The 16,850-nt window shown below is 40.2% G+C and overlaps 1 protein-coding gene across 1 annotated transcript in view; it reads right to left on the reverse strand.

Moving 5' to 3' along the window:
* Window positions 1–16,850, reverse strand: part of cebpz (CCAAT enhancer binding protein zeta) — a 40,090-nt gene that overhangs the window by 20,603 nt on the left and 2,637 nt on the right. The window contains exons 2-4 of the mRNA XM_043695536.2: window positions 9,316–10,814; window positions 5,067–5,298; window positions 3,982–4,201 (exon numbers count right to left, since the gene is read on the reverse strand). Of these exons, the coding sequence (XP_043551471.2) occupies window positions 3,982–4,201; window positions 5,067–5,298; window positions 9,316–10,814 (1,951 nt within the window). The remainder of the gene's footprint in view (window positions 1–3,981; window positions 4,202–5,066; window positions 5,299–9,315; window positions 10,815–16,850) is intronic.

Here is a 16,850-nt window from a genome sequence, read left to right on the forward strand (position 1 = left end):
TTATGCCCCTAAGGTCCTAGACTCCCACACAGGGAAAACAACTCTTTCAAATCTCTGCAAAGTCTTGTATGTTTAGTAAGGCCACCACTCATTTTTCTAAACTCTAGTGAGTACAGACTCCCAATGTACTCAACCCTTTTTCATGAAATAATGCCTCTAGAAATCAATTTAGAGAATCTTGTCTGGACTGCATCCTATGCCAGTATTTCTTACCTTCAATAAAGGGACCAAAACTTGTCATAGTAGGCCGGGTGTGATCTGACCCGTACTTTACATAATGTTAGCAGAACCTCCCTATTTTAAGGTCTTTGAGAGGTAGGCCAGCTGTCTAATTGCCCTCCCTATTACCCACTAAATTTATATGGCCCTCCCTATTACCCACTAAATTTATATGGCAGCTTTCTGTGATTCATGCATAAGCACATCCAAATCCCTCTCTGTCTCAACTTTCTGCATTTCATGAACAAGTATAAGAACTAGGAGCAAGTGTAGGCAATTCAGCTCCTTGAGCCTACTCTGCCAAATGACACCAGCATGGCAGATCTCAGTCCAGCCTCAACCCCACTTTCCTGCCTTCTGTCCATAACTCTTAAATTACTAATTAAAAATCTCTCTCCTCTTTAAACTTACTCAATGTCTCAGCATCCATCATACGCTAAAACAGTGAATTCCACAGATTCACGACCCTTTGAGAAAAGTAATTTCTTCTCATCAGTTTTAAATCTGTTACCCCTTAATACCATGACCTGTCATTCAAGATTACCCACGAGGAAACACTCTATGTCAATCCCCATAGTATCTTATATACATCAATTAGATCTCCCCTTGTCTTTCTAAACTCTAAGGAGTGTAGCCCTAAACTGCTCATTCTCTCTTCAGAAGACAAATCCCCCATTGCTTATTAATTTAGTGAACCTCCTCTGAACTACTCTTCCATGAAACTACATCTCTCCTCCAGGAAGGGGACCACAATTATGTATAATAATTCAGGTGCAGTCTCATTAATGCTTTGTACAGTAGCAGCAACACCTTAATTTTATACTCTATTCCTTTAGCAATAAATGCCAAAATTCCATTTACCTTCCTTATTACCTGTTGTACCTACATACTGCTTTTCCGTGATTCATGCACGAGGACACCAGGATCTCTCTGCATCAAAGCACTCTGCTTTCTCTGTCCAATTAGATAATAAGTTGCCTTTCTATTCTGCCAGACAAAATAGATAACCTCTCACTTCTCCACATTAAACTTCAACTGCCAAAATTTGGCCCAAATTATAAATTTCTGACATCTTCATTGAAATGTACTTTCCCACTTGTTTCAGTGTGATCTGCAATATTGGCAATACTACTTTCTATTTTTTTTTTCTTTACCCCCACACTACCACCTAAGTGCGGTAGTGCTTATTTTTTTCCCCCAGCACCCATGGTGTGTGTGTGCAGGTGTGAGACACAGTGAAAGACACAAAGTGCACGAATCTTTATTCAAATTCCACCAGGAAGATAGGAAAACACCTGGGTGGCCAGTGACAAACACTGCCCTTCACATCAAAGGGCAGTGCTGTGTGATCAAAACAGTGAAGGGAAGGGTAGGGACTAAATCAAAATAGAGTTGGAGGGAGAAATGATGCCCACCTCTCCCTGAACAACTCCAGGGTGTTGGTGGACATCGCGTGCTCCTTCTCCAAGGACACTCGGGCCCAATACTACTTTCTATCCTCACATCCAAGTCATTAATACAGATTATAAACAGTTGGGGCCTGAAGACAGAACCTTAATGTCAACCCACTAGTTTTGTCTTGCAACGAGAAAAAGATCCACTTATTCTGACTCTTTTTTTGCCCCAACTATATAACATTTTTATTGCCAAATATTCCTCAGACCCTCTATTCCTCCTGCTGAACCGTATAACCTCACATATTCCCACATTATATTCATCTGCCAAGTTTTCGCCCACTCATTGAATTGCTCTGTAGTCTCAGACTATATCTTCCTCACAAATTGCTTTCCCAATTGTTTTTGTGTCATCTGCAAACTTGACAACAGCATATTCATTTCCCTCATTCAATATATGTATTGCCAATATCTGGGGCCCCAGCACTTGATCTCTGTAGCATTCTACTAGTTACTGATTGCCATCCTGAAAATACCCCCTTTATCTCAACTCTATGTCTTCTATTAGTTAGCTAATCCACTAAAAATGCCAATATACTAATCACAACAACACCGACTCTTGCCTTATTAAATAGCCTTTTATGCAGTACGTTATAAATGCCTTTTGGAAATCCAAATATACCATTCACCTTTAACTAACTTAAATTTATCTATTAAAAGTTTCCTTTAACTATCCTCTTCAAAGAGTTCTAATAAGGTCGTCAGGTACAATTCCACTTCACAAAGCAATGCCGACTCTGCTTAAATATGCATTTCTAAATGTACTGTTTTGTATCCTTTTCAATACTTTGGCATTTTTCCAATGACAGGATGCTATGCTGAATGGCCTATAGTCACCTCTTTTTTTAAAAAAAACACACCTCCCATTTTGTGTAAGAGTGCTACAATCTACAGTTTTCTAATCCTCTGGCACTTATCTGAAATCTGATGATTCTCAGAAGATTACTACAAAAACATTCACCATGTTTGTAGCTATTTTCTTTAGTATCCTAGGATAGAACGAATCAGGACCAAGGGAATTGACAACCTTTAGTTATCTTAGGTTCCCTGGTGCCTTTCCTCTATTTCCTCCCCACTTTTTGCCCCCTGATTTAATAACTTTGGAACATTATTAATTTCTAAAAAGTAAAAACTAGTGCAAAATATTTATTCAACTGCTCTGACATTTCCTGGTTCCCCATTATTAACATATTAATCATGTTCTTGGAGGTGCTATGCTCAATCTAGCCTTTTTCTTTTCCTTTTTATATAATCTTAAAAATAATAATGCTCTCACTGACCATTTTGCTAGTACTTGTTACTTTATCCTCATGGATTTTTTTTCTTCTCCTTAGTTTCTTTTGTTGGTTTTTTAAAAATTTCCCTAGTCTAGTTCATCATTAATCTTTGTTACATCAAAAATAAAGCAAAACATACAATGTCATACATTCCTTAACTTGCTTGCTTAAGCATTGTCAGTTTATCCCCTTCCGAGAAGCCACCTTTTTTTCACTGGATGAATATTTCCCATGAGTCACGAATATATTCGATGTCTGCCATTTTTCACCCATGGTCTTTCTGCTAAACTCATTTCCGAGTCACTAATAAGAATTTGTCATAAAATATAGGAGCAGGAGTAAGGCATTTCTTCCCTCAAGTTTGCTCCACAATTTAACAAGATCTTGGCTGAGTTGCCTCAGGTCTTAATCCCCCTTTTCCACCAGCTTTAACTCTTCAATATATCACAAATCTACCTCCCTCTTCTTCAAATATTCTAAGCGATTGAGCCTCTGCATCTCTGATGTAGAAAGATATTCACTACTCTCAGAAAGAAGAAATTCCTTTGCACTGTAGTTTTAAATAAGTGTTCCTTTCTTCTGTAGCTCTGACCCTTGGTTCAAGATTCCCATGTCATGCAAACATTTTCTGAACATCCATCCAATCAAATCCCCTCAGAGGTTTAATTATTTCATTAAGATTGACCCCCATTCTTCTAAACTGTAATGCATGCTACCTACCACTGCGGAACACAAGGTTTGAAAGATGGTTTTAGTGTGCTAAGGATGCATTACGTGACTGCTTGAAGTAAACAGTAAAACCAACTCACACTAACAAAGCCAACCCTCCATAATTTTCTTCTTGCCTGTCTTTTATACACCTAAATATTTAGTTCCCAGCTTTGATCTCCTTGTAAGTGTTTCCATTCCAAATCCAATATGATTTTCTGCAGAACTATTCAATATTTGTTTTAGATATTGTCAAATTATGACTAACAAGCTTGCAAAAGAAAAAAATTGCCCCACATCAGTCCATTCAAACAGCTTATTACCTTGATTTTTGTGGTGCAACCACGATCCAGATGTTGTTGATTCTGTTTTGCCATCTAAATTATTATTCTGTACATCTTTTTGTTCTTTGGCAGCATCTGTTTTATGAACAATATAGTTCTCCCCTTCAGATTTCTTCTTCATCTTTTCATCAAGCTCTTCAAATATCTCTTCCTCATCACTTTTATCAATATCTTTAAAATGCTCTTCTTCATCAGATTCCTTATCAAGGAAGAATGACACATTTATTTGACATGCAATATTTGACATGCACTGACATTGTAAGGAAATTATTCTAATCAAACAACTATATCACTTGTAGAGTCTACTAAGGTTGTTACTATAAATACTGTCAATAATTTTCTACCAACCTCTTCTGATGGCGCCAGCTCAAGCTGGAAGTTACATTTCCATACTGAGAGGTGTTGAGAAAAGGTAGCAGTCTCCAGACTCTTGCTCAAATGGCCTTCTTTATTCAGGACATTCAAAATGTGTGCTGGTGAGCAACTACTGTCGTGCCAATCTCACTCACATTTACAATTTCTGCATTTCCCAATGGGGTTATTTGAGGGCCAACAAGAGTGGAACCCCTACTAAGTCCGTTGAAGCATCATCATACAGATCAGCTAGCTTAATACAGTTCAGGAACTGTACCTAAGATTTATTAAAGGCTCAAAATTACAAGTGCATACCATCTCAAAATACATAAATTTATATCCTATAGGTAAAGGATTAAAACTCTTGCACCTGAGATTTTCTGAATTAAACTGAATAATTAACCTGAGCAGCGATTTCATATTTTCAAATTCTGCGTAATCTACCAATATATCTGAATTTGTGTTATTCGATAAATTTGTATTCAAATGGACTTTTAAAAAAATTATCTTCAATCAAAATCTAATGCATTTAAAATGCATACTTAAACAGGCAAAGAACTTATAAAACCTTGCTTGTGGTTATTTGACATAAAACTCATTCTGATATCCATTATTAAGTTTTGTGTGTAAGTCCATAACAAGGGCTAATAATGCCTTTTATGTTGAAGAAGAAAACAATATGAGACACAATGGATTGATAAAAGCAGTACCCCATGTTCCTGCAACAGGACTCGGATGCCAGGCCTCAGTTTTAAAATCTCAGAAATAAGATAGAGAGCTCCGCATATAAACGCTGGTGTTTGGCCAGAAGCAGCTTGCAAGATCCGTTTTATAAATGCCTTAACGCGACGAAGCACTATGTCAGACTTCAAAGACTTGTACAGCAGATTCAAAAACATGGCTTGTTTAGAACATCGTGCCAGTCCCGGATCCAACAGTTTCCTGCATACAAATGTCAGATTATTTACTTCTCAAACAAACCAGCAGGTAGAGAAAAACATTAACCCTTAATTCATGTATATTGAATCATTGAAGTAGTACAGGTGGCTATTTCACTTCTGTGGCCATCATGCAAGCTTCATACTGGAACCATCTACAGTAAATAATTTTGCTGATTACCTGAACATTTTTGTAGATTTATCTAATTTTCTCTTCACTGTATTCTAAATTACATTCCCATGTTGTGAAGAAAATATTCAAGGCTCCAATTTTTATGGCATGCCCATTTTGTACTGATTTACTTCAGTAAATAATCTTTCATTATTTACTTCTTTCTATTTTTTGAGCAGATATACATGTTGATCTAAAGTGACTGTGCTACACCATAATATCATATGCATTATTCCAAAACAACCAAAGCCAACCTCTAGCTTTATTGATGAAAGGTGCAGAATTAGATTTATAGAACCTAGCAAGTTATAGTGGAATTATTTGTTGTATTTTCTAATTTAATGACAGAGCCCATTACTATCACAATAGTAAAAAATAACTTGAAGGCAGCATCAGTACACAAATTAATTTGAGAGTGGATACCTCAGATCAATACTCCCCAAACTTTTTCTCATGGTGACCCTATTTAAAGGCTTGAAAGCTATTGCAAGCCTGGATGACAATGAAGAAAACTGGAGGTGGGTAGGGAAGTGTGGGCAGCGGGGAGGTTGTAGTCCCTATGGTAAATATTGCTGTCTTGGAGCTCATGATTCAAAAGCCTTAGCTCGCAACCCCACTTGGGGTCCCAGCCCTGACTTTGAGAAACTCTGTCTTAGATGTTGAAAGATGGTGTGCCAAAACAGGGCAAATTTATATTGCAAAGTAGGCAAATGCTTGTCCTCAATTTTTGCCAACCAGTTCGACTGAAATAGATACTGAGACAAAGAACTTAGAGCACACATAAATCTTACCTGTCTCAATTGTGCGGTTCATCCAAACAGTAAGAATGCAAATAGCAAAAATGCAATAAGTTTATAAGCCAGGACTTTAAAGGGAGAGACTGCAGTAAGCTTAATAAAATAATGAACAAGACTTATTTAGCCCGGATACAAACATTACTGACCTAAAAACATGTAATTGTTTTGTATAGTTTTCAAAGAATATCTATGCAAGTGGAGGCAACTTTTACATAGTAACCATGCATACAATTTCAGATAATTCAGTTACAAAATTTGATGTGAAGCTACTTCATATTTAATATTTCCTGCAGATTTGAGTGTGAAGGATAATTGTTTTTAAACAGTGAGGTCAATGAAAAGACATTGGAATTTTTTTTTAAAAACTAGGCATCTCTTAAAAATTTTTTTTTGTAACAGATTGTTTACTGCAAACCCCTTGCCAAGGTTTATGACTTTCAGATTGTAGTTTCTGCTATGGAGATTGTTCAGATTTTTCAATTGGTAGACTGCATGGGGAAAGAAAAGAACTTCCCAAGCCAGTGCTACTGTTTCTGAAAAAAACCCCATATTACGGATTCAGTATGGTATCTAGAGCCCTGGTCCAGTCAGAACCACACCCAAAGTTTTACCTGCATATCCACCAATATAATTTATTGTATCCATTGCTCCCGATGTGGTCTCCTCTACACTGGGGAGACTGGACGCCTCCTAGCAGAGCGCTTTAGAGAACATCTCCGTGACACCCGCACCAATCAACCACACCGCCCTGTGGCCCAACATTTCAACTCCCCCGCCCACTTTGCCGAGGACATGGAGGTCCTGGGCCTCCTTCACCACCGCTCCCTCACCACCAGACACCTGGAGGAAGAACGCCTCATCTTCCGCCTCGGAACACTTCAACCCAAGGGCATCAATGTGGACTTCAACAGTTTCCTCATTTCCCCTTCCCCCAACTCACCCTAGTTCTAAACTTCCAGCTCAGCACTATCCCCATGACTTGTCCTATCTGCCTATCTTCTTTTCCACCTATCCACTCCACCCTCCTCACTGACCTATCACCTTCATTCCCTGCCCCACTCACCCATTGTACTCTATGCTACTTTCTCCCCACCCCCACCCCTCCTCTAGCTTATCTCTCCACCCTTTAGGCTCTCTGCCTTTATTCCTGATGAAGGGCTTTTGCCCGAAACGTCGATTTTACTGCTCCTCAGATGCTGCCTGAACTGCTGTGCTCTTCCAGCACCACTAATCCAGAATCTGGTTTCCAGCATCTGCAGTCATTGTTTTTACTCAGTCAGAACCCAGGCTGTCCTTCTGAAGTGTGTCAGGAAGGATCCTCGATACTGTGTTTCCTGAACAAGCAGAGTCTGTCAAAAGCCCAGAAACAACTGCCTATGTTGACACCCATCTACATGTGCTGAAAATGTGTTGTGGGAAAAGCGCAGCAGGTCAGGCAGCATCCAAGGAGCAGGAGAATTGACGTTTCGGGCATGAGCCCTTCATCAGGAATTCCTTATATATTCCTGTGCATAAAATATGTAAGATATCTTTTAATAACTTACACAATATTTAGATGCAGGTTAAAAACAAAGTCAAAGTCAATGAGTTAAGCTCATTCTCATTAAGTTGACAGATGTTACTATTAATAAATACAGTACTGCATCCAAGATCACAATGGCTCTTCCAGGCCAGTTATAGTATGCTGGAATGGGGCATACATAAAAAAATCCTTTTATTCTTTTTTACTTATCCTCAGAGAAGCATTGCTCTTTAGCAGCTACTACATATTTATTTCTTATATTACCTGAATCTACGCATGCCAGTGGAAACATGGAGAAGAGGAAGAAACTTGGGGGTTCAGATACACAGATTAAAATGTTATGGACAGGTACAAAACAATTATTAAAGAGAGTAAAATCTAGGAATTTAATAGAAGGGATTTGAAGTTATTTTTCCATAGCTCCTTAGTCAGACCACACAGAATACTGACAGCACTCCTGGGGACCACATGTCAGAAAAGATATATTGCCCTGGACTTTAAGCAACTATTGTACACAAAATTAGGGTATATTTCTTCAAGTTTTAAAGTTCAAGAGTTATGTTATAAATTTCAAGATATTAAGGGGAACAGGGAGTTATTTCTTTGTAATTCTAAGTCTAGAATTAGAGTCCACAATAAAAAAAAAGGGAGAGCCAGGTCTTTTAGGAGTGGAATTACTAATAGAAGAAGTTTGGAACTCTGCAAACGGGAACTGAGGATATACTAACATTAATTTTAAAAGTGAGACAGGACAGATTTTTGTTAGCCAAAAAGGTATCAAATGATCTGAGGCAAAAGTTAGTACAGAGGAACCTTGATTATCTGAATACCAATTATCCGAAAATCGAATTACCCGAAGGAAATCTCGAGGTCCCGATAGAAACATTACATCAAAGACGTATTTCCAACAGTGCACAGGAGCGGGGGCGGTGATGCACTGGGTTGGGGTCGGGGTTGGACAGGGGAGCCAGTATGGCCCGGGCTTGGGGGCGGTGTTGTACAGGGTTGGGAGCGGGGGCAGGGTTTGGACGGGGTTAGGGGGCAGGGCCTCACATGCTGTGCTGCTGCTGCAGTAATCTGCTCCTGAGGAGTAGACTTTAAAAACTCCAAGCCCCAGAGGAAAGGCATTAAAATTCATTATCCAAACGAAATAGTGCCCGCCCATCAAGTTTGCATAATCGAGGTTCCCCTGTGTATAAACTTATGTTATTGAGCAGCCACAATCTCAATGAATGGTGGAACAGGCTTGAGGGGCGTAAATGGCTTATTCCTCTTCCTAGGTCTTTAAATGGATGAAAAAACTTATAGTGAGATGGATAAATCTCTATAAAAGGAAGCCTTTTAATTACTGGAAAAATCAATTACATCATAATTTTAAGCACTTCTTCCACATGCCACAATGTTATTCTGAAAGTTGTGGCTTTAAGGAGATCGCATTTATATTCTAGCATATATTCTCTGTAGCCATTTGAAACTTTAAGTAATTTCAGTTGTACGTTTTGTAAAAATAATTATGTGACTAAATTTTACCTGTAGAGTGCTACATAATATCGATTGGACACAGTTTGTCGAGAATCCATCACCTGAAATAGCAACATTAGTGCTTGGACACTTGTGGTGAAGTTTACAGTATGTACAATCCTGAACAAGGTATCCATTTGTTCCATCACTTTTTCATCATCCATCTTGGAATAAGGATAAGCTCGATTGACACCTGACAGCAAGGCACTTAGCATTTTAGAGTCTAGTTCTGCTTTTTTAATATAGCCATGGAAAAATGAAAAGTAAACGGATATTAGCTTCCCAGCTAGATCACTCTCTTCATGACTCAGGACCATTTGGTTGAGAAAGCAAACGGCATAGTACTGGGCTTTCAGACTAATGTTAGGCCTGAACAGAAGTCTCTCAACTTCACAACACACAACAGTTTTCATATTGGGATGCTTATGGAGCAAAGTTTCCAAAAGGTAGGAGGCCTTTGCGGCCAATTTATATTGTGGATCTCCTAATTTATTCACTAACTGGATCAACAGGGCTTTCTCTTGTTCTGGCTTATTGCACAAAATCCCGTGGACTGTTGCCAAGACACGAGCTTTGGTTGCTTGGACAGCGTCATGGGCCAAAGTTTCTAAGGCTTGCACAAACTCTGCAAACTGATGCTTCAGCAAGTGTTCGAAGTACCACAATATTAGACGCTTGTCTCTGGCATCTTTGTTTCCACTAGCAAGTTCCTCTAGGTTATTAAAGGGATGCTGGGAGAAAGTTTGCAGTTTTCGATTGTCTGGAAGTAACTCAGAGATCAGTAGCTCTGTTAACGTAGTCAAAGCTATTAAGTATTGCCGTCGACTTCCTTTCTTCTTGATTTGGTTGATTAATTCCTCCACAATGTATAGAGTATGCACTGGAGCATCTTGTATCATAAGTGTCATAGCTGCCATTCTGTCTGCTAGTGTGCCTGTTTTGACCACAGTTTTTATCCATGCTGAATTTGCTCCTTTTTGGATATTTTGCTTACTCCTGTAAAGATTGGTCTCATGCTCATACAGCTGTTTAGCTAGACTTCTATACTGTGAGATGAGTGTTTCATGTTGTGGCTGAGAACTGTGCTCATTGGTATATTCCATATTATACCACTTTTCTCCTGGTTTGATCAATAAGTATGATTTGGGTACAAATTCTAAGGTGACCTGTTTCTTAGCTTTCCTGCTTAATACCTCGGATGGATTGGATACTTCATGATCTTGGATGAGCCTTTTTTCCTTCTTTCCAGGAAATTCCTTTTGTTCATCCCTTCTATCTTGTAATTTCTCTTTCACCTTTTCATGTTTTTTATTCTTGTCTTTCTTTTTTATTTCATTTTCAGTGCATTCTTCATTTTTCTCCAGGAGAAATTTGGAATATTTCCTTATGCCTATTTTATTGATGAAGGATTCTAATTCACCTTCTTTCAGATCATCTATTGCATTCTTTTTTCCACCATCAATTAATTCTTCATTGTCATTTAACGAATACAACATTATATAGTCTGCCTGCAGAGAAGAAGAAATTATTTTACCAGAGAAGAGTCAATACCACAAATATTTTACTGAAATCAGGTTCTACTATCCTGGTGTAAGCATATGATGGTATTATGCATGACAGTTTGTTAATCTAGAGCAGGATTAAAGTATACAGAATTCAAAATCATTTGATTTTACAGGGCCTTTAATGTAGTAAAATTTTCCAACATACTTCACAAGAGCACTATCACAACCAAAAATTAATAAGGTGTCCAAAACCTTTATCAAAAAGATAGGTTTTAAGAATCATCTTAAAAGAGACATGTTTAGGGAAGGATTTCCAGAGCTAGGGGTCCACACAGCTGAAAACATCACTGACAATAGTGGGACAAAGAAAATAAGAGGCCAAAATTGTAGAAATGCAAAGAAATCCTATGTTGTGGTTGGAGGTGGTTAGGGAGAGATAACACCAAGGAGAAGTGTAATACCAAAATAAATACCATGCTTTGTAAGCCTTACTTTCTACAGAAGAGTTAAAGCAACTCAAATGACTCATAGCATTTTATCCTCCCAGGTAAAGTCCTCTTTTTGGAATCATAATAAGTTGAGCAAATCAGAGCATTTCAGCCATCTGTAAAACAGGTTATTTGATAAGGTACCTTATGGCAGGCTGGTACAAAAAGTAGAGTCTCATGGGATCTGGGTTGAGCTGGCTAGATGGATACAAGACTGGTTTGGTCATAGAAGACAGAGAGGAGAAGTCAGAGGATGCTTTTCAGAATAGAGACCAGTAATTAGTGGTGCTCTACAGGATCAGTGCTGGGATCTTTGTTGTTTGTAATATATACAAATGATCTGGAGAAAAATGTAAATGACACCAAAATTGGCAGAGTTGCAGATACGAGGAGTCATAGAGATGTACAGTTGTCAAAAGATACAGCGGGATATGGATGGATTGCAGATTTGGGCAGAGAAATGCAGATAGAATTTAATCTGGAAAAATGTGAGGTGATGCATTTTGGAAGATCAAATTCAGATGCGAATTATGCAATAATTGGTAGATTAGGAGCATTGATATACAGAGGGATCTGGGTGTACAGGTCATGTAATCATTGAATCCCCAGTGTGGAAACAGGCCATTTAGCCCAACAAGTCTATACCAACCCTCCGAACAGTAACCCATCCTCATCCATCTCCATACCCTATTACTCTACACTTACCCCGGACTAATGCATCTAACGTACACATCCCTAAATACTATGGGCAATTTAGTATAGCCAGTTCACCTAACCTGCACATCTTTGGATTGAGGGAGGAAGCTGGAGCACCCAGAGGAAACTCACACAGACATGGGGAGAATGTGCAAACCCCACACAGACAGTCGCCCGAGGCTGGAATCAAACCTGGGTCCATGGTGCTGTGAGGCAACAGTCCTAACCACAGAGCCACCATCATTCTATAGATCCCTGAAAGTAGGAACAGAGGGATTAGGTGGTCAAAAAGGCATATGACACGCTTGCTTTCATTGGCTGGGATATCAAATGTAAAAGGTGGCAAGTTCTGATACAGCTGTACAAAACCTTAGTTAGGCCCCGTTTGGAATAATCAGTTCTGGTTGCCATAGTACCAGAAGGACGTGGATGATTTGAAAAGGGTGCAGAGAAGGTTTCCAGGATGTTGCCTGGTCTGGAGGGTTTTAGTTATGAGGAAAGGTTGGATAAACTTAGATTATTTTCACTGGAAAGATGGAGGCTGAGGGGCAACCTAATAGAGGTCCACAACTTACGAGAGGCACAGAAGATGTTGATAATCAGAGGCTTTTTCCCAGGGTGGAAAGGTCAACGACAAGAGGGCACAGGTTCAAGGTGAGAAGATGGGGAGCAGTTTACAGCAGAAGTGTGGGGAAACTTTTTCACAGAGGGTGGAGGGTGCCTGGAAAGTACTGCAGGTAGAGGTGGTGGAAACAGGCATGTCAGCAACATTTAAAGTGTACCTCGACAGACACATGAACGGGAGGGAACAGAGGGATAGAAACCACCTAAGGGGAATAAGAAGCGGGCTGAAATAAGGTTTAAGAATCGATGCAGGCTTGGTGTGCCATAGGATCTGTTCTTGTGCTGTATAGTTATATTATATCACACAACATTTATCTTTGGCTATTTGCAACAAAGTACTGATCATAAATCAACCAGCTTGCACTTACAAAATAATCAATGCAGTAATTTTGTGAATTGACAACAATTTTTAAACAATTCTTAGTGTGCAAAGTATTACACTGACTATCAATCAGGCTTGCAGTGGAGCACACTTACATGTACTGGAAGCTACATATTAGTACATCAATCTCTTCTTTGAAACAGAAAGAACGTGTACACACACACACTGCCTGTTTCAACTGAACCAATCAGGGGACAACCCCCCATTCTCTGATTCATTTCTCCGAAAATGTCTTGACTCATCTGTCAACCTGCCTGAATTGAAATTTAAAAAGATTGACAGCTAACTATGTTATCACTGACAATTGCAATCTCTATGGCAACAATTCTAGCAATCGGTCGATCTGCCAACTCATCAACATTGTCCTGAAACAATATAAATGTTGAAATAAAACAAAGGACTGCAGACACTGGAAATCTGAAACAGAAATAGAGTGCCGGAGAAACACAGTAAGTCTGGCAGCATCTGCAGAGAAAGAATCAGAGTTAATGTTTTAAAACCAGTGACCTCATCAGAACTGAAAGCAAGTGGAAAAGGGTGGCATTTGTGCCAATGATGGGGTTGGGGGAAATCAGAGAATAGAACACGGAGATTGAAGGAGAGAAAAAAGGGACTGATAATAAGCCAATAGGGAGATAATGCTGAGTAGCGTGCTGACAAGAAGTGCAAGTGTTGAAAATGGGTTGGTAGTGCTGAGAGAAATCCATAGAACACAGTTTTAAGGAGTGTGGAGATTGGTAATGAACTTGAGGGTGTTCACATTCTGAAATTGTTAACAACATTGAAGGTTGTAAGCTACCTAGACAGAAGGCAAGACGCGGTTTCTCCAGCTCTGTCAAGCTTTGCTAAAGCAATTGCAGCAGGCCTGAGACAGAAACATTGGCATGGGAACATGATGGTGTGTTGAACTAGAAGTTCAGGGTTATTTTTAATGGATAGGGCATAGGTGTTCTGCAAAGAAGTAACTCACCTGAGTTTCATCTCCCAATGAGGACATATTGTACACAGCAAACACAGTAGATTAGATTGAAACAAGGTGCAGATAAATTGCTCCTTCACCTTGGACAGGGAGGAGAGAGGAAAGAAAAGGATAAATGTTGCATCTTTAGCGATCACATGGAAAGATGCTATAGGGTTGTGAGGAGGAATTGGGAATGGAGAAGGAGTGGACTAAGGTGTACTCAAGGAAATGATCCGTGCAGAATCCTGACAAGGGAAGGGAAGAGAATATGTGCCAGGAGGCATCCTCCTGGAGATGGCAAAAAGAGCAGCTCATGATCCTTTGGATGCAGGAGCTGGTGGAGCAGAAGTGCAGATCTTTTGTCAAAGAGACCGGGTGAGGGTATGTGGTGTAAAATTCAGTGGAATGTGGTGAAACGGTTAAAAATTATGTCCCAATACATGTGTGAATCTAACCGGAATGGAGGTGTTGCTTAGTCCCGTGTGAATCTTATTACACACCTCCCCGTGTGAATCTTCTTATCTGTATGTAACCAGAATGGAATGTGTTTTTTAGCCTTGCTCTGCTGTTCACATGAATGTTTATATCTGGAAAAGAGTATATCAGCTGGAAAAGTCTCCAGTTCGGTGAGTCTGCTCTGGGGTTACGTTTAACCGCCGAGCGTGGGTTGTTGGCAACCGCTCTACGAGAACTGACGGCTCCCAGTTCCGGTAACATGTAGAGTGAGTATAAGCCAGACCCGTTGTTTGGACCTGGTTGTGGCGACGCTGCGGGGAATAAAATGCCCATATTCTAGCAGACTCGCCTCTTGGTCGTTTGTTCTGTGTCAGACTACTCTCCTACGAACCTGACCTTGAGAATTTTTTAAAACATTTGGCGTAGTCGGCAGGATCAATCGCAATTGAGGAGAGATTTTGATACAGAACAATGTTTTGGAAAAAGACTAAGAAACCAGAAGAACAAACTGTGGAGGTCCCGACCGTCCCGGGATGGCATGGATGTGGGCATGTACGTGGCAGTTTGTTTGAGAGAGGATCCCAGTCCTGCCGAAGAACCCCTTGCCTGGGGTACAGCGGAGGATGTGGGCATGTCCAAAAAGCTGAAGCGGAGTTAACAGAATTGAATGGGATTGAACTGAACTGAACTGAGTGGAACTGAAGTGAATCAAATTGAACGGAACAAAATGGAACTGAGCTAAATTGAATTGAAATGGACGGAACTGAATTGAACACAATTGAATTGAACTGAATTAAGCATAATGTAACACATGTATTGGGCCAAGCAGTGGAATGTGGTGTAAAATTCAGTGGAATGTGGTGAAACGGTTAAAAATTATGTCCCAATACATGTGTGAATCTAACCGGAATGGAGGTGTTGCTTAGTCCCGTGTGAATCTTATTACACACCTCCCCGTGTGAATCTTCTTATCTGTATGTAACCAGAATGGAATGTGTTTTTTAGCCTTGCTCTGCTGTTCACATGAATGTTTATATCTGGAAAAGAGTATATTAGCTGGAAAAGTCTCCAGTTCGGTGAGTCTGCTCCGGGGTTACGTTTAACCGCCGAGCGTTAAGTGCAGGGTATAAGTGCAGGAAATAGGTCAGACATGGTTGAGCATCCCATAAACTATGGTGACAGGGAATCCTCAGTTGAGGAAAAGGGTAACATTTTTGAGCCCCCTTTGCAGAAGGTGGCATTAAACATAGGTGATTTTCGCCCCCTATAATATTCAAATTCTGTACTGTCAAATAGCTAAGTATGGTAGTGGTCAGATAATCTGTTTTTCTGCTGTCCATTAAGAGACACACACTGACCAGATCACCAGGGACATTGCTCCCCTTCTTCTCAAATAATATTTTACATCCACTTGACAAGCCATAAGACAGCACACCCAACAACGCAGCATACCTTCAGTACTGTACAGGAAATCGATCTAGATTTTTTGTATTCAAGTATCTTGGAGTGGGAATTGAATCCACTCCAAAGGCGAGAGTACCACCAAATTGAGCCAGGACAGGCACATGCTGGGGCATCGGCACTGACAGAGACAGCTCAAGCCTCTCCCTTTCAGGATATTTAGCTGGTAGTCAGCGAGACTCAGCAGCAGCGTTTCCCCACGTGGGCAGAGGGACCTGCGCTTCATAGAACATTACAGCACAGAACAGGCCCTCCGGCCCACGATGTTGTGCCGAACATTTGTCCTAGCTTAAGCACCTATCCATGTACCTATCCAATTGCCACTTAAAGATCACCAATCATTCTGACTCTGCCACTCCCACCGGCAGCGCATTCCATGCCCCCACTACTCTCTGGGTAAAGAACCTACCCCTGATATCCTCTCTATACCTTCCACCCTTCACCTTAAATTTATGTCCCCTTATAACACTCTGTTGTACCCAGGGAAAAAGTCTCTGACTGTCTACTCTATCTATTCCCCTGATCATCTTATAAACCTCTATCAAGTCACCCTTCATCCTTCGCCGTTCCAATGAGAAAAGGCCTAGCACTCTCAACCTATCCTCGTACGACCTATTCTCCATTCTAGGCAACATCCTGGTAAATCTCCTCTGCACCCTCTCCAAAGCTTCCACATCTTTCCTAAAATGAGGCGACCAGAACTGCACACAGTACTACAAATGTGGCCTTACCAAGGTCCTGCACAGCTGCAACATCACCTCACGACTCTTGAATTCAATCCCTCTGCTAATGAACGCTAATACATCATAGGCCTTCTTACAAGCTCTATCCACCTGAGTGGCAACTTTCAAAGAGCTATGAACACAGACCCCAAGATCCCTCTGCTCTTCCACCTTACTAAGAACCCTACCGTTAACCCTGTATTCCGCATTCTTATTTGTCTTTCCAAAATGGATAACCTCACACTTGAC

This window comes from Chiloscyllium plagiosum, unplaced genomic scaffold (genome assembly GCF_037043375.1).
Source record: "Chiloscyllium plagiosum isolate Xiang-an unplaced genomic scaffold, Cpla_swu_hap1 HiC_scaffold_10, whole genome shotgun sequence".
Lineage (NCBI taxonomy): Eukaryota > Metazoa > Chordata > Chondrichthyes > Orectolobiformes > Hemiscylliidae > Chiloscyllium > Chiloscyllium plagiosum.